Genomic DNA, 15,896 nt, shown 5'->3' with positions numbered 1-15,896 from the left:
CGAGTTGAAAGCCAGCACTTTGTTGTGCACACACTTTCTAAAGCTTTGTCACTAGTCCTGATCAAAGTAAACTTATTTCCTCCCCTGTCTCTTTAGAGAAGACTGTGTATAGCAGACATGTAAATAATTTGGTAGTGTCTAATATAAAATTCACATGTGTATTTTTCCACATGTTGCAACAAACACAGAATAAAGATCTGCAGGTTTTCCATTCTCTGTAGCAGCTCTCAGGGTAAGAGGTCAGATTTAGCAAATGGAATGTTAAAGGAGCAGATTCACAAGCTGAAAGAGCCAGTGTGGAACTGGTTAGGAAAGAGTAAAATCTGAATTCCCAACTCTTTCTTTTCACAGCTGTTAAGAGTTCAGTGGGTTGAACTGCAATCCTTCAAGTTCATCTGTTGACTCCAACACAAAACTATTATAAACTGTGCCTCTAAAACACGTGATGAAACATTTCTTGAGAGCTATTTATTCCAACTGCAGCAGAGGAAAGTTTTCAGAACCCCCGGCATTTGGTAGAGGAAAGGTCTCTTGAGCTTTGCAAAAGGAGGAATTATTTGCACACTGGCGTAAGTTGCTTTTTGATTTTTTTTTTTTCTGCACCACTGAACAAATAATACTTCTAACTTTCCCCCACCATGATCAAGTAGCAAAAATTATGTTAAAGTGCCTAGCAGAGAATTTCTATATAGTTTTCTTTCTTTAATCATGTGGATTGGGGGTTTCATAATTCAGCATTGAACCAAGATAATTTAATATTATGTGTTTTCTTTCCTTTAATGTTTTCTGTATCTGAATTAGAGTTCATTCACTTACTAATGCAGAGGTATAACAGACTGAGAGTTTCAATCAGACATGGGGTTTGCAAACTTACAATAAAGGAATAAGGAAGAGTTTGGGGTAATGTTTTTCCAGGTGTTTCTTTTACACCTTTGCTCTGAAGCTTGACATTTCATATCCATTTACATTCTCCTCTAGGCTTTAGCTGTGGTAAAACACTTTCCATGCTGAAGATGGACCATGCAAATGTGACCCAACCTATGCTTGATGCTGAATCCCCCAGCACAGAGAAGAACAGCAGCAACGAGTATTTTTACATTCTGATTGTCATGTCTTTCTACGGGATCTTCCTGATAGGAATAATGCTTGGCTACATGAAATCCAAAAGAAAAGAGAAGTCATCCAATTTGCTTCTGCTCTACAAAGACGAGGAGGGAGAATGGGGGGAAGCTGTGAAGCCCCTCCCGGCGGTGGCCGGGCTGAAGTCGGGGCAGCTGCCCATGATGCTGAACATGCTGCAGGAGAGCATGGTGCCATCCCTGTCCTGTGCCATCTGCTCCATGGAGGGCAGCAGCGTCAGCTCCGAGTCCTCCTCCCCAGACGTGCACTTCACCATCCAGGAGGAAGTGCTGGATTCTGAGCTGGGGGAAGTGTCAGAAACGCCCCTCAACGGCAGCAGCGAGGGCTCTGTGGAAAACATCCACAAGAACTCCTAGCACTCGCAGGGCTCCCCTGCTCAGTGCCAAAGTGTGACTGGAGCTCCTGCCGAGAGCTTGTGGCTCTGCTTTTCTGCTCTCCAATGAACTCTGGACAGGTATCTGTGCTCTGGGCCCAAGGTGTTCCTGAGAGCTGGCAGGACAAGGAAGCAGTGGTACCCAACTGCAAAGTGTAACTTGCACATAATTGGGTTGCTTAATTTTAATTTTTCCATTATTATTTCTTGCTATGAAAGCTAAGAATGTGGTGAATATATATGTATTTCTAAGGAGGTAATTATTACTGGCATGTCTCTGCATATTTCAGAATTCTGTAAATATCTGGGAAATGTTTGGGGAAGTTACCCTCATGCAAATGCCTGATTCTTAAAGATGATGGGTAATGCTCATTCACACAAAGCTGTGATAGACTAGGAATACTCTTACTGTGTTTTTCTTATGACAAACCACAGCCAACAGCACATCTGCTCAATGAGGCTTTGAAAGCTGAAAATTTGTTGATGCTGTACTTGAAGAGAGATTGCAGCATGGCTGGAGACTGACTTAAGGTACAGAAAGAATGAAAGACAAGGCAGTAAAAAAGAGGCACTGAGTTCCTGTGCAGTTTGTAAAGCCTGGCTTCAGACCCATGACATTTATCTGAGTCTTTGCTCAAATTGTACCTGTAGTGGTTGGGTCAGGTTCACCATCTCCTGCTGCAATCCAGCCTGTGACTGAGTTGCTAACAGGGAAGGGGGTTGAGTTTTTTGCTTTTGTATTTTTTAAAGATGTGTACATTTGGTCTCTAAAGGCAAAGATCTGTAGGTTAAAGGAGATGTTAAAAGATCTTTGTGACAGGCTGCAAGATGTAGAAAGGCTCAAACAGATGCTGCTCTGTTACACCCCCTTGAAAAATAGGTGGAATTGTGATCAGAATTTAACCTAGCAAGGGTGGATTCCTGGCCCCACTGAAATCATCAGCTGAGTCAGGGACCAGAACAAGATTTTGTGCTTCTCTGTTGGAGTTAAATTCTCTATTTAAGGTCAGTACAATCGTACCCATTTGCATCAATAAAGAATCTAAACTTTCTGCTCTATTTAAGCCAGTGTAGGTAAGCATTGTGTTACATCTCTTTTAAAATCAACTCACATGTGACACATGCATTTCTAAAAACCTATTAGTAACTGGTTTTTAAAACCACCACAGACTTACCCCTTCCCCAGTTTAATGGTACTGTGACATTTTTCAAATGCTCATGAAATTTGTTGCTAAATTATTGCACTTTTAAAAGAAGTAAAAATTAACACAAAGAAGAAAATTAATATTTCAATCATTATTATTTTATAATAACTTATTACAGTGTTTTAATTAGTTTTGAAGCATGAGGGCTGAAGAGCCTGAATCTAAAGAATTGCACAGCAAAATATTTGCAAAATGTCTCCACGTATTTCCTGCACTAAAATAGCTCTGTGATTTATCCACTGGCATTGGAGCTTGAGAGACAGCTCGAAAAGCATGAATGCTGAGCAGCAGCAGTGAGTGAGGCCAGATGAGCTGTGCTGCTGCTCTGCTGGGGAGGGCTCAGAGGGTTAATGGGATGCAGGGATCAGGGATGGCTGTCTCTCCCCAGGCACAGCACAACAAAGGCTCCATTGTGCTCACAAAGGGCCTGGCTGGGGCACGCTGAAGGCAGCAGGAGTTTTTCCATCGACTTCACTGAACTTTGGATCAGACCATATAAAGCTTTTTGGTAGATTTACTCTAAAAGGGGCTGTTTTAAGTTTGAAAGGAGCCAAATTAAGTTTGGCACTTTGCCTGGAATCACTTGAATCCTGAAACTTTCCAAATGAGACTGACATGTGCAAGTTGTCACATTTTCCATTGCTTTCTCCTCCGTCCTTACTTTTTGGTATAAATGTATTTGTATCTGTAAAAAACTGATGTATATAATTTCTAACATCGAGTTGTATATAATTGTCTCATGTATTTAAAGTTTATTGTTTCTACTGGCACTAATTTTATTTAAATAAAGAAACACATTTCCTGGAAAAGTCTCCATGTTTGCTCACTACGTCAACTAGATTCCCAGTAACGAGAATGGGCACAATTCCTGCAGGATCCTTTTCTCAGCCTCTTTTCAAAATGATTCCTTGAGCTTTTCAGTACTGCAGCATCCTGAGCTGAGCCAGGTGGCCCAAATCCACCTTGGGTCCCTGTTGGATGTTGGGCAGCATGCTCAGGTGGTGAGTGTGTGCAAGCAGGGCCACAGGGTTACTCTTCTGCAAAGACCTGGGGGTGCTGGGCAGGCACTGGGGAGGCTGGCAAAACTGCTATGGAAACTTGAGTTGGTTGATCAGCCTCTGGACATGTTTGCATTTGGAGTTTCAGAGTTAGGTTTGCATTGTAGCAAACAAAGTGGGCTAGGGTTGAGGTTATGGACTCAGATCTGTGATCCCACTGGGTTGGCACTGCTTGGCCATGGCACACAGCTGGCCTGGTCACAAGCCTTGAGCCTGGGTCTCACTGCTGCTTTCTCACTCCCAGTTATGTAGAGAGGGGGTTTACAGAATCTGCCTCCCTAAGAAGGGGATTAATGCTTAGAGGCAACTTTGAACTTCCCTAAATCTGTTGAATTACGTGTGGAGATTCACCAGCCCCGGTTAAGACCTGCTTGCACGAGGTAACTTGAGGTTGCTTCAAAAATCAGATTGCTAAATAGTTCTATCTGCTCTCTTTCCCACACAACAGGCTCCCCTGTGCTCTGCTCTCCTCCCTCACTGCCTATTAAATAACCCTGGCCTGGTCAGGAGTGGACCTGCAGCTGCCCAAGGCTCAGGCTGTGTTCCCTGCAGCCTCGCAGTCCCCGGGGCAGCAGCGTGTCCTGGGCAGTGGGTCAGCCCAGAACACTCCTCTGCCACTTTACCCACACCTGCCCCGGGCCCCCAGGGCTCCCTGTGACACCACAACGAGCCAGGGAACATCTGACAGCGCAGGGGATAGGGGGACAAACAGAACAAAATGTAAATTACAGCTCTGCTGCATGGATCGCAGAGCTGGCTTACCCCAGCAGTGTCTTGATTTGAATTGAGCTGCTATAAAGGGAAACACCACCTGCTTTGGGGGCTATTTACACTGAAAAGAGCTACCAAACACAAAAACTGGCCACCCTCTTGCAGACTGTGATGGAGCTATCCTTGGATTTTGGGGTTGGAGAAAGCATGCAGAGAGTTCTCATTTGCCTTTGTCCTAAGGCATTTGTCTTTGTCCAAATCAGTATTTTGATGGCACAAGAAAAAAAAAAAAATCTATTTTAGCTATAAAAGTTAGGTGCATGTATATGCAATGATGCTTTGAAGACAGCCCAGTGACCCTAGACTGACAGGTAGCTATTATTCCACAATAAAATGTTGCTAATCTTCAAAAGCTACAGACAGAAGGAAAAAAAATTGCTCCCATTAATTTCATTTCAAAATCCTTTTGACTACTAAGTAGTAAAAGGTAATAATATTGGTTTTTTCCAAAATGAATGAAATTTCCAGGGTGCTTCAGTAACTAAGTTAGATTGAGAGCTAATAGATCTTGGCTTGAAGGTCATGATAATTGACTGTAATTTGACTGCATGGAGATGATTTTTTTACAAATGAATTCTTCTTTAAAAGAACACAGCAATTATGTTCTCATTTCTTGGCAGTGCTATACTTCATACATTGTCTGCAGTAGTTGCCATATGCTCCCTTTGAGAGAAAAGGAGAAGATGGCCACGTGTGGCCTGTGTACATGGGCTGGCTCCAGGACCTACTGTAAATAGAAATGCCAGCTCTCAAGGTTACCAGCTGGGATCTGTGATAGGATCTGTCCTAAATCCTACCAGTGCATCATGATCAGACTCACCTGTTACTCATTCAATGGCTGAAGCTGCTGAGTAAATGAAGGGGGAATGCAGAACCCATCTCTTGCTGAATAAATGAAGGGGGAATGCAGAACCCATCTCTTGCTGAATTAATGAAGGAGGAATGCAGAACCCATCTCTTCCCCAGGCACAGCATCTCTCCAGCTCCACCAGCATGGCTGTGCTCTAGCCCAGGGGAAAGGTAACCAGAGAAGGAAGGTTAATGAGAGAATCCACTTTGCCAGGACCAGAGCACAGGTCACAGATGGTGGTAAGGTCAGGAACCTCATGTGCTACAGCACATTGCAAAACTTCCCTCCTTAGCTTGGCCTTCTCACAGTGGGTTCTCTGAGTCTGTCCCTTTCTCAGACATGTGCCCACATTCACAGAAATAATCAAATCGATTCTCAGAGAGTTGGAAAAAAAGGAAATGGTAAATTCTAGCGGTCATTTCTGTTCTAGGCCCTCAGTGCATGATGCTGGACAAGGATATGTGTGCTGCTTGAGGAAAAGGGGTCCCCTTTACCAAGAGGTAAAACCATCTGACTTTAATTTTCATCTAAAAATTTCAGATGGGAGTCCCTACCACATAAAAAATGGGTATTCTCAGAGATGCTCAAAGTGGGTACAGCACAGAACAGTTGGATGTGCAGGTGCAATTGTGGCAGAGCTGGACCACATTCTCCTGTTTTCTGACTTACCATGGTCACATTATAATCTCTTTAGAACTTGTCCTAGTGGGAAGGTGATTTCTTCCTGAGTTAACAGTTGGATCTAAGAGGCATAAAATCAGTAAAATTGTTTAGGCTATTGGTTTTCATGCACTGATCATATTTGCCTCTGTGTATTTGGTTGATTTACTTTTGTACTTTTTCCATTTTCACACACCTCTGCAGGTCCTGCTGTGTACAGCCAAAAATAGCTGCACCTTCTTAGTGCATTAACACTTCTGTAAACAGCTCAGCTGGGCAAGAAGATGGAAAATAATCAAAAAAACAATGAGCACCATTTTTTCAAAGTTTAATTTGTTTTGGGTAGGGTCTACTTAGTGCTAGGTCAGGTTAGGCTGAGGCTTTTGCCACACAAGTAAGTGACTAAAAAAGGATAATAAAGGCAACTGGATGATGCATCACAGACTGTGTTCCCAGCTCTATCCTTCACTAATCTCTTCAGCTCTCCTGTGCTTCTCTTGATTATTTTATTTATATTTTGATATTTTACTTATATTGCTGTCTGTGAAAACATGAGATGTTTCTGATAGATATTAAATACTTGTGAATTTTAGATGAAAGATATGGCATAAATACAAAACCCTTGCCCATGTAGGAACAACAACTTTTTTTTACCCTCTTTAATACTACTAGATGGAGCAGTAGTATTAAGTAAGAGCAACAAATGCAGATTTCTAGCACTTGGAATATTTCAGTTCATCCCTCCTCAGGCCCACAGAAGCCATGAAACAGGGGTTTTTGTTTGTTGACAGCTGGAGAGCAGGGCAGTAGTTCTGGGATATGGGAGACTGAATTCAGTTCCCCCTTCTGCTCCAGGTTCACTGTTGTACTTTGGAAAATTACTTGCTTTGGCCAAGACTCCCTTTAATAAACTTTAAAGAAGAGCACACCTTCCCTGCCTAAGGCTGATGGAAAGATAACTATGCTGAGAATTTCAGAGTGCTGAGCTCTGATAGAAAGTGAGGAAAGGCAGGAGAGTTGTTTATCCATAGAGAAGGAACCAGTGAAAGAATTAAATATTTTCCTCTGGTGTGCACTCCACTGTTCAGATGGAGCTGCCGTGTGATGCCTCCAGGCCCTGCAGCTCAGCTATGGATGCTGGCCCTGGAGCAGCTGCTGTGGGGCTGGTCTCCAGCCCAGCCCTCCCTGGGACAGCTGTGTCTCATCCCAGCAATGAAAACATCAGCTAAACACTGCAGGTGAGAGGATGTGAGACAGCAAAGTGGTTTTGAATTCCCCCCTAGCCAATGCACAAAAGCTGGCTCTTTCTCCTCAGGAGGAAATACAGACTGTGCACCTCTAAGGATGTACATCCCCTTTCTCTTTCCTCAGGTCAGGATAAACTGATGAAACAAGGCTTCCTGTAAGAGAAGAGAGGAAGAGAAAAACTGATGCTGCTGCTGTTTTTTAACAATAGGTATGGAGTGTTACAGCAGCACACAGACTGCGTTGAACACAGCACAGGAGAGCCCCTGTGGTGCCTCTTGCCAGGCCTTAATGGAAGATCCCTCCCATAATTTTCCTTACAAATACCTGATACCACAAAATTGCCATTGCAGCTGCCAGTCCTGGCAGCAGCAGCAGCCACTGAGTGTCAGTAATTGCCTTCCAGCCTCCAGCACTGTGCTGCCACTGCACTGGGAAACAGGGGACACTTGTAAGAGCAGGGAGCACTGCTGGGACTGCTGGAAGCCCAAGCCCCACTGGGATGTTTCTCCAGATCTGGCTTTCCTCACTCATCACTGCCTGAGAGCACTGTGGAAATTTAGGGAATGTGCACTGAATGCATATGGGTTAATTTTCATCAGCTGCACAGGATTTACAGCAAAGGATGCTCTTGGCTTTGGTTACAAGGGTGTTATCTAAGAAATGACACTGGGCCAGTGGGTGATGTGATGGTGGCATCTACCCCTGTTTACTGAGAAACAACTCATTGTGCCTCCACTGGAGGAAACAGCAGTGAGAGTCCTGTCACATTCTGTTTCTCAGAGCCTATCTGCTCAGTGTTAAACTTAATTAACTTCAGCCATATCTAATTAGCTGCTCTTTGGCCAGGACGTGTATCTCAGATGGATGCTCACTGTAAAGGTTTTTTTCCTCCTGTATTCATCAAGAATTCAAGACCAGATTAAAATAATCATGCAGCTCACTTCTTCAGAGAGGTCAAATGGCTGCTGAAAGGACTGACCTTCATCATGTTGCAGTGGCAAGAAAAATGCTGCTTTAGTGGTGGCTGTTCAAGGCTTTTATTGCTTCAGGTGATCTCTAGGTACTTCACTTACTGTTTGTGTAGACATCTACACAGTGCCTTATGCATTAGTTTTGTAATAAAACTCATGAAGAACATTTAATAGATCCCAGGATTTCTTCTGTCAGTAAAAAAGAATTATTTCCACAGCTTCTCTTCCATGACCTTTAGTTTGTCTTGCGAAGTACTGTCATCAGGAACAACAAGAACATTATATTCATGTGGAAAGAGTACAAAACATTCATATAGAATAGACAGAGCTTTGGGACTAAATGTGTCCTGTATAGGAATAATTGTGAGATTCATGTGTGCCAGGGAAATATCAGAAACCCAGGAGCTGAGAGTACTAGACTCTTTGAGTCCTTGTATTTATTTTTTTGTGATATCTAGACAGACAGTGAATTTCCCCTCATTTTTCTGTTGAGAGCTGTGTCAGTCTGAACTGGGAGAGTCCAATAATTGTACTTATATTTGTGTGTTCTTGATGTGCCTATCTTTTCTCCCTTTTCTACCATTTTTCTACAGGACTGCAGCCCAGGGAAATTATTTTTTCAGGCCTATCCTTGCCTTCTTCTTCTTTACTGCATAAAAGACATAACTTAAGGCACTAAAGTCAGGTTGAACTTGATTTTTTCTATTCCTTGGCAGTCATTAATGCTGACTGTTACCATCTCCTGAGCAGTGCAGTACGTGCTTCCCTACACACTGACATATGGTTACCATCAATTTTATAGGGCCTGGAAGCACAGGGGATTGTGTTCATTTATCCTGTTATAAAGTGGGGCACGGAATTTGTTAACTTCTGCTGCAGGTCACCAGTTCAAATGCAAACCCAGGGCAGGAGTGACCAAGCTTGGTGTGGGACTCCATGGCTTTTGTGCCACTGGCTCTGTGAGGCTGCTTCCCTCAGCACACTGAAGGAAAGGGTTTGAAGACCAAGAGGAGACATTTTATGCTTCATTCTGCAAAAGCAGCAGCAGGTCTGTAAACTGGGGGATGTGAGGTAGCTGCTGCAGTCTCTGGCTGGTGGGGAATGGTGGAGCCCTCCATCACTGACACTCCCCAGCTGGTATCTGCTCACCAAAGCACAGTCCCAGCTGGCAACATTCACAAAAGGCTTTTGGGCCATGAGGATGGGAGATATAGGGGTCACCAGCCCCTTTCTTACACTGATAGTGATGTTGGAGGGTGCACCTTCTCACAAATGTTATACTCAAAGTGGCATCAGGGTGTGGTGAGGGGAGGGACAGGTACAGGCAGGACTTGGGGAGATAACCCTACATGACCCCCAACCCCTGCAAGCCAGGAATTTGTCTTTCAGAAACAATGTCTCTCCCTTTCACTTTGTGTTTTTTTCCTTTTTGTTCCCTCCGGGCTCTGGAAACATGCATTTTATTGCTACACAGCAACTTCCCTGAACTCTATCTGGAAGATTAATGGTTTATTGAAGAACAGGCAGGATTTAGATTGTCATCAAGAGACCCATAAAAGCAAGCATGTAAAAAGTGTTATGGAAACAGAGCATGGCCCCTTGGAGTTTTCAAGGGTGGAAGCTGGGCTGTACACATGCCCTGCATCCTGCTCCCTCACCCCTTGCTGGGAGCACACGTGGAAGGGCAGAGGGAGTCATTTGTGCTGGAAATGAATGAGTCCCTTGCCATGAAATTTACTGTAAGTGCACCTTTTCACATGAGCTGGGTTTTTTCCAGGCTAACTTCTGCCTCGCTGGTGCTCGTGTGCATCTCGTACGTCACTGGGAACACGCTAATGGCCATCAGGAACATTTCCTTTGGAATCCTCACAGATATCCCTAGTGATCCAATTTGAAGCACTGCCTGGAAAATAATTAACTCCTCTCTTTGGTCTATGAGGGATTACATGAATCTGCTCTGCTGCTTCGGGCCACAGCCAGCTCATTCCTGTAGACATCCTCATGCTCCTCTCCAGGGAGCTGTGCTTTTAGGGAGTCCTGCACGTAAGCTATTGTTGCATCTGAAGGCCAAACTGTTCCATCTAAGCATGGGTCCATAAAAGTGACTGTGCTGCCAAGCCCTAGGGAAAGACTGGGCTGCAGGTTACCAGCTGGGCTGTGACACAGAACAGCACCCTGCTCTGACTTCAGCTTCAGCCCTCTGCCTTTCTACCTTCATCTTCTTCACAAGGTTCATCAGTGGTGATATATTCTGTGTGTGGGAATAATGGCTTCATAAGCATGCCAAGTGTTGTTGGCAGTACATGGACAGTACTGCAACCATTCCCCTGATTACTGAAAATTGGCTGAAGTTGCCTCTCTCCCCAGGCTACCATGGCATCTGCAGGTGAAAGCCCAGACAGAGCTGGACAGGGAATGCTGGAGCTGTAAAAACACAGCTGGCTTAGAGAATGGATTTCTTTGGTGAAGGTTTAAAAAAGATCCACACACCTCTGAGGTGCTGCTGCTCACAACTTCATGCTCCTTCATCCCTAAGGCTTGTGATAGATCCCCAGTGGCTGTGTCAGGATACACTTCATGGTTTAATTTCACATCCCAGTCAGAGCAATGTCTCTGGCTGCCCAGCCTGTCAGGCCCCATTAGCTGAGAGCATTCACATCCAGCACTGAACAGGCTGCTGAGAATGTGCCAGAGCTTTATCTGTGCTGCATCACAAACTGCTCCAACATCTCCTCATCCTTTGCAGAGCTCCCTGTGAAGGCACAGGTTGATGTCCCCGTTCCTGGGGCTGGGCTGCCTGTGGCTGTGCCCATGGAGGGGCCAGAGGGACATGGTCAGTCCTTGGTGACCACAGCTGTGGCCTCAATCACAGGGTAATCAGAAAGATTTCCTCCCACAGGCTGAGGTCTGCTTCAGCTTTGCCTTGTTGATATTTGTGAAACCTCTAATTAGCTGCCCTTTCATTTTGCTTTGTGTCTGAGGTTGATACCATATCATCTGCTTTTCTCAGGAGTTTTAATATTTCCAGTGACTTATGAAAAGGGCAATTCTGCCAGGCATTTTGTGACCTTTAACTTGGGAGAATGTCATTCTTGAGGATGACTGTGGCCATTTTGTCTGCTGTGTTCCTCACAGTGATAATTTTGTGATGATGGTCACTCTAGAAAACCAGACTGCAGATTTTTAAGTGTGGACTAAGGAACTCCATAGTGAATTCCTTTCCATCCAACCTGTATACAAAGAAAATCTTGTTTATTGCCTAATGCCTGTAGAGTGAGGGAGCTCAAATGAGCCAACTGGCATGCAAAGTCAGAAGGAAAAAAACCTGGTGAATAGTAAATTTGTTGGGAAAATGGTATTTAGGTCATCCCAAATCTATTTGTGAATTCAGGTCAAATTTTCTGAGTATTTACTCCTGGGATTTGTTTTTATTTGTTGTTGTTTTTTTTCCCTGGGAGAGGATTATTTTTTCCCTTTTACTAAACTCAGGGGTTAATGCATTTGCTCAGAAACTGGGAATCCCTCACACATTTTCAGCTCATGCATGGGTGGAGCTGGATGATCCATTCCCACTGAATTGCCAGCACTTTTGAGGATGTTAGGAAGAAAGGGCAGTACACCCACAGTATGTCCCACTGGACTTGTGTCCCTACTGTATAAAATATGTATTTCCTAAGCCAGAGAGAAAGAAATTGCAAACACTCCCTAGTATGGTGGCTAGAGAATACACAGAGGCAAGAATATATCAAATTTCTGCTATATAGTCCACTCTGACTCTAACTGGTATAAAATTGTACAAGAACATCAATGCACTGTGAGATTTGTTTATCCTGTAGCCTGGCAGCCACAGAGCTCCCATAAGAGATGTGGTTTCTCTCAGGGCATAGGTGGAAATCAGTGTAGATCCATTGCTTCTTGGATTTAATCAAGGAATTAAATATCCTATCATTTCTTTTGCTGCTTAAGAAGCAAAAGCTTTGTTGAAACAACTCTGTTTCAAGTAAAAACCATGTTGATTTAGTTTTTGGTGTGGAAAAATCAGCTTACTTAAAATTGTAAATGATCTTTTTTGACTAAAAGCAGTTATTCACATGAATCTGTGAAAGTGGGGCCTCGTTTGCCAGCTGCTAAAGGAGGGATACAAAGCAAGAAACTCAATCCACCAGAGCTTGCAGGGTGGGAGAGGAGATGTGGGAACACAGAGCTGAGGCAAAGTAATCTGGGATGTGGTCTGGTGTCATGAGTCAGGCAGGCAATGGATAATGGGCTGGTCTTTGGCAACTGTGTTAATATTTAAAAACAGCCTGAAAGAGATAATTGGATCTCACTGGCTGCTTCAGTGCTTGTTAAGGTGCTGCTAGCTACAGCAGACTTTGATAGCACAAGCATAGGGGAAATATTCAGCTCATGAGACAGAAAGGACCATCTGACCTCTTTTCTCCTCAGACTGTCCTAGGCATAGAAGAAAAAGTGGAGCTAGGCTGACATTTATTTTTCTGAGAAGAAATCTGCCTGTCTTTAAATTGTTCTTTGGGTTTTTCCATCTGATTTTATAAATGACATTATTTTACTGCACCCTTAACTGGAAACAGACCTTAGATTTTGATGAGAATATGTCCTGTCTTTTTCTTAGTAGCTGCTAGTACTGGGGAAGGGGCAGTGGGCAGAATGTCAGGGGTGAAATCCTGCAAAACACAAACCCATAAGCACAGGCTTTTAGATCAGTTCAGGATGACTCTCAACATTCTCTTCTCATTTCCTTATACATCTGTTTTCAGTGGGAAAAATAAAATTCCTTTCAGAGTCAGGAAGGATGAAAATACTGGGCACAACCTATAAGAAAACTTGAATTTCAGCTGCATCTCTGCAGGTTTTCCCAGTTAGCTAATGGTGCAGTTAATAGTGATGTAGTAACATCTCAGAGTATTGGTACCTTTCTCTCCCATCCAATCTGATCCATGCAGCAAACAGCTGAAAGGTCACCCCATGGCAGAGACTGAAAAGAACCTTCACAGGCATATTTGAAGGGGATTGTTGCATTCCTGTAGGGTCTGGCTGCACAATATCATACAGGGGAGGGGGAGCAGCCCAGAGTGTGGTGGTGAAGAAAACAGGACACTGCATGGTGGGTCCTGTCACAGTTCTGTACCTGCCACAAACAGGTCACTGAGATGGGCCAGAGCTCATCAGTTTGGGTATTTTGCATATGACTCTTTGAGGAAAGTACCATGCAGTTTTAGCTTTAATGGAATGGCAGGTTCCTAATCATTCCCTGTGTGTCTGAATTTTGAGCAGTAATTGGCATTTGATGTTTTATACCTCAGATTTGTTGCAGGTTAATGCCCAGCCATTGAGCTCCAATTCTTGTGTATTTTAGGATGTGCTGATATTTGAAGGGAAATGTGTAATATTCTGGTTTTGAATCTGTAAATGAATGCACAGCTTTCCTTGGTTGCTGGTTGACAGAAAGTGCAGGAGTCAACATAATCAGTAGTTCCAGGATTTATCTCTAAACAAATATTGACAAGGGAAAGCAGCAGTGCAACAGCTTGCACTGTGTATAATTCTCATCAATCCAGTGAGTAAGCGCACAGGATTTGCCTTATGAGCTGGCAGACCATGGACAGACACATATCTTAGCTAAGGGAAAAATAAGTACTTACACCTAAAAAGCTTATTAAAATATTTTTAAATTGTAACAAGTTATTGCATTAATGATGGTGTAAGCTGGATAATCATAGTGTGATAATCAGACTTTAAAGGGATTGTTCTCTGCTGATGAAGTTTGCATCCTTTTATTCTGCAAAAGTCAAAAGAGACATTTATTCATTCTGTTCTACAGCTAAAGTGAGCAGAACTTGGTGGCTGAAAGCCTTGAGCTGATATGCATGGAAACACAGAATGACAATATTTTGAGTCACTCTCAGAGGCTGCAGGTTCAGCAGATGTGAGGCAGTAAAACTGTATTTCCATGAGAAAAAAAGTTGTTTATGCAAACACTGCTCAGATCAGCTAGAGGCTTGCAAGCTGTTGCTGGCTTTGGAAGTGGATAATTGTGTGAGCAAACCATGACTTCCAAAGAGCTTGGCCTTTCCCAGGTGTACAGAAAGGCAGGTGAACCAATCACAGGTCATGGGAGAAAAGAATCTGGTCACACTTGCAGTGAAAGCAGTTTGTGACACTGCTGGAGTTTGTCCCACTGGCAGGTCTGTGGATGAGGGCTTTTTAGACAGAGACCCTTAGAGAAGGCAAGAGTATTGTTCAAATTAAAAGCTGATTTTTAGCTTGCCTGTATTATGAAGCTTACCTAAACTGTTAAGTTCCTTTCTATCCACTGGTTTCCCAAAAAAGTGATGTGACACTTTAGGAAAGGGGTCAGTTCTGAGACATGCAAGGCACAAGGGGTAGCTGAAATTGCCCTCAGTGTGACTGAAATAATTGTTTAAAAGTGAAGAAGGATTGTTTGGGCTTGTGTGTCACCTGAGCAGGTAAATAAAGAGCTTGGGTAGCTATCTTTGCTATAAAGGAAATTTATGTCACTGCAGTCAAAACCTTCGGGTCTACTTAAGGACAGAATTTAAAGAATTTTGACTACACAAAGCTATGAAATTACTCTTTAGGTTAATTTTAGAGAGTTTGGGCTTTCTCATAATACCATAGCAATGGGTGCTGCTGAGGTCTGCCCTTGGGCACAACCTTCATGTGTCTGGGTCTGTTTGCAAGTGCTTGGTGGGTCCTGACATCACTGCAAACCAGGGCATGCTGAGCCAGGCTCTGGGGGAGCACCCAGGTGAGCAGTGATCTGCATTTAGGCATCCAGGACCTCTCCAAACTCCAGATAACTCCAACAGTTCATTGTTCTGTGGGTATAAATAGTGCCAAACAAGCAGAATGCACTGGCTGTGCCTTGTGTAAACACAAGGCAGAGTTGGGGAAGGGCTCCTCAAAGTGGTGTGTTCACTAATAGTAACCTAAGGCTTATGCTGCAGGTCCCTGGTGCACTGGTTTAATACTTCCAAACTTGCCCCACAGCCAGTGTGTGTGAAATTGCTGTGCTCATGTGCAGCAGTGCTGCAGAATTCCATTTGCTGGGGCTGCAGAGGGAGGCTGCAATGGTTACAGGCTCTGACAAAGGCCAAGCCTGCCTGTTCTTGGGGTGGGCTCACTGGGAGAGCCAAGCAGGCACTTCAGACATCCAGGGCTCACTGCACACTGTGACAGGACCCTGCTGACCTGTCAGGGACCTTCCTGTGGGTGCCCCTTCTGCTCTTAAGATGTCTCTAGTGTCCTCTATTAATAAGTGGTGCTGAGAGACCAGAGCTGTTAAATGTAAGGACAATGCTGAGAGAGCAACTCTCTTCTTGCTGCCTGGTGCTTTGCTCTCTCCAGTGCCAGGGAACACTAACATACATTTTCTTCAGTCCTATCAGATCTTATAAATGGATTTCTAATCTTAAAACTCCAGTTTAATCCCAAAGCACTCTAAATTTGAATTCCAGTCTGTTAAACCTACTTAAAGCTTCTACCATTTCTTCTTCTTCTCTGACTCTGCAAAATCCTTCAGTTCATTTTATTCTTAATAATGACCCACATGGCCTAATCATGCAGTCCCAGAGTAGA

At 43.7% G+C, this 15,896-nt stretch overlaps 1 protein-coding gene across 1 annotated transcript; it reads left to right on the top strand.

Moving 5' to 3' along the window:
- The first annotated feature begins 498 nt into the window (after positions 1 to 498).
- On the top strand, positions 499 to 3,527 carry KCNE4 (potassium voltage-gated channel subfamily E regulatory subunit 4). The gene is made up of 2 exons (XM_079315070.1): positions 499 to 569; positions 979 to 3,527. Exon 2 carries the CDS (start codon positions 1,005 to 1,007, stop codon positions 1,494 to 1,496), a length of 492 nt encoding a protein of 163 aa, XP_079171196.1. The 5' UTR covers positions 499 to 569; positions 979 to 1,004; the 3' UTR covers positions 1,497 to 3,527.
- Positions 3,528 to 15,896: the final 12,369 nt, after the last annotated feature.

This window comes from Erithacus rubecula (assembly GCF_903797595.1).
Source record: "Erithacus rubecula genome assembly, chromosome: 11".
NCBI lineage: Eukaryota > Metazoa > Chordata > Aves > Passeriformes > Muscicapidae > Erithacus > Erithacus rubecula.
Note: the sequence above shows the minus strand (reverse complement) of the source record. Positions and strands in the feature narration are given on the sequence as shown.

Excerpts from the sequence above, each read along its gene's own strand:
- KCNE4 (XM_079315070.1), top strand. The coding sequence starts at position 1,005 with ATGCTGAAGATGGACCATGCAAATGTGACCCAACCTATGCTTGATGCT.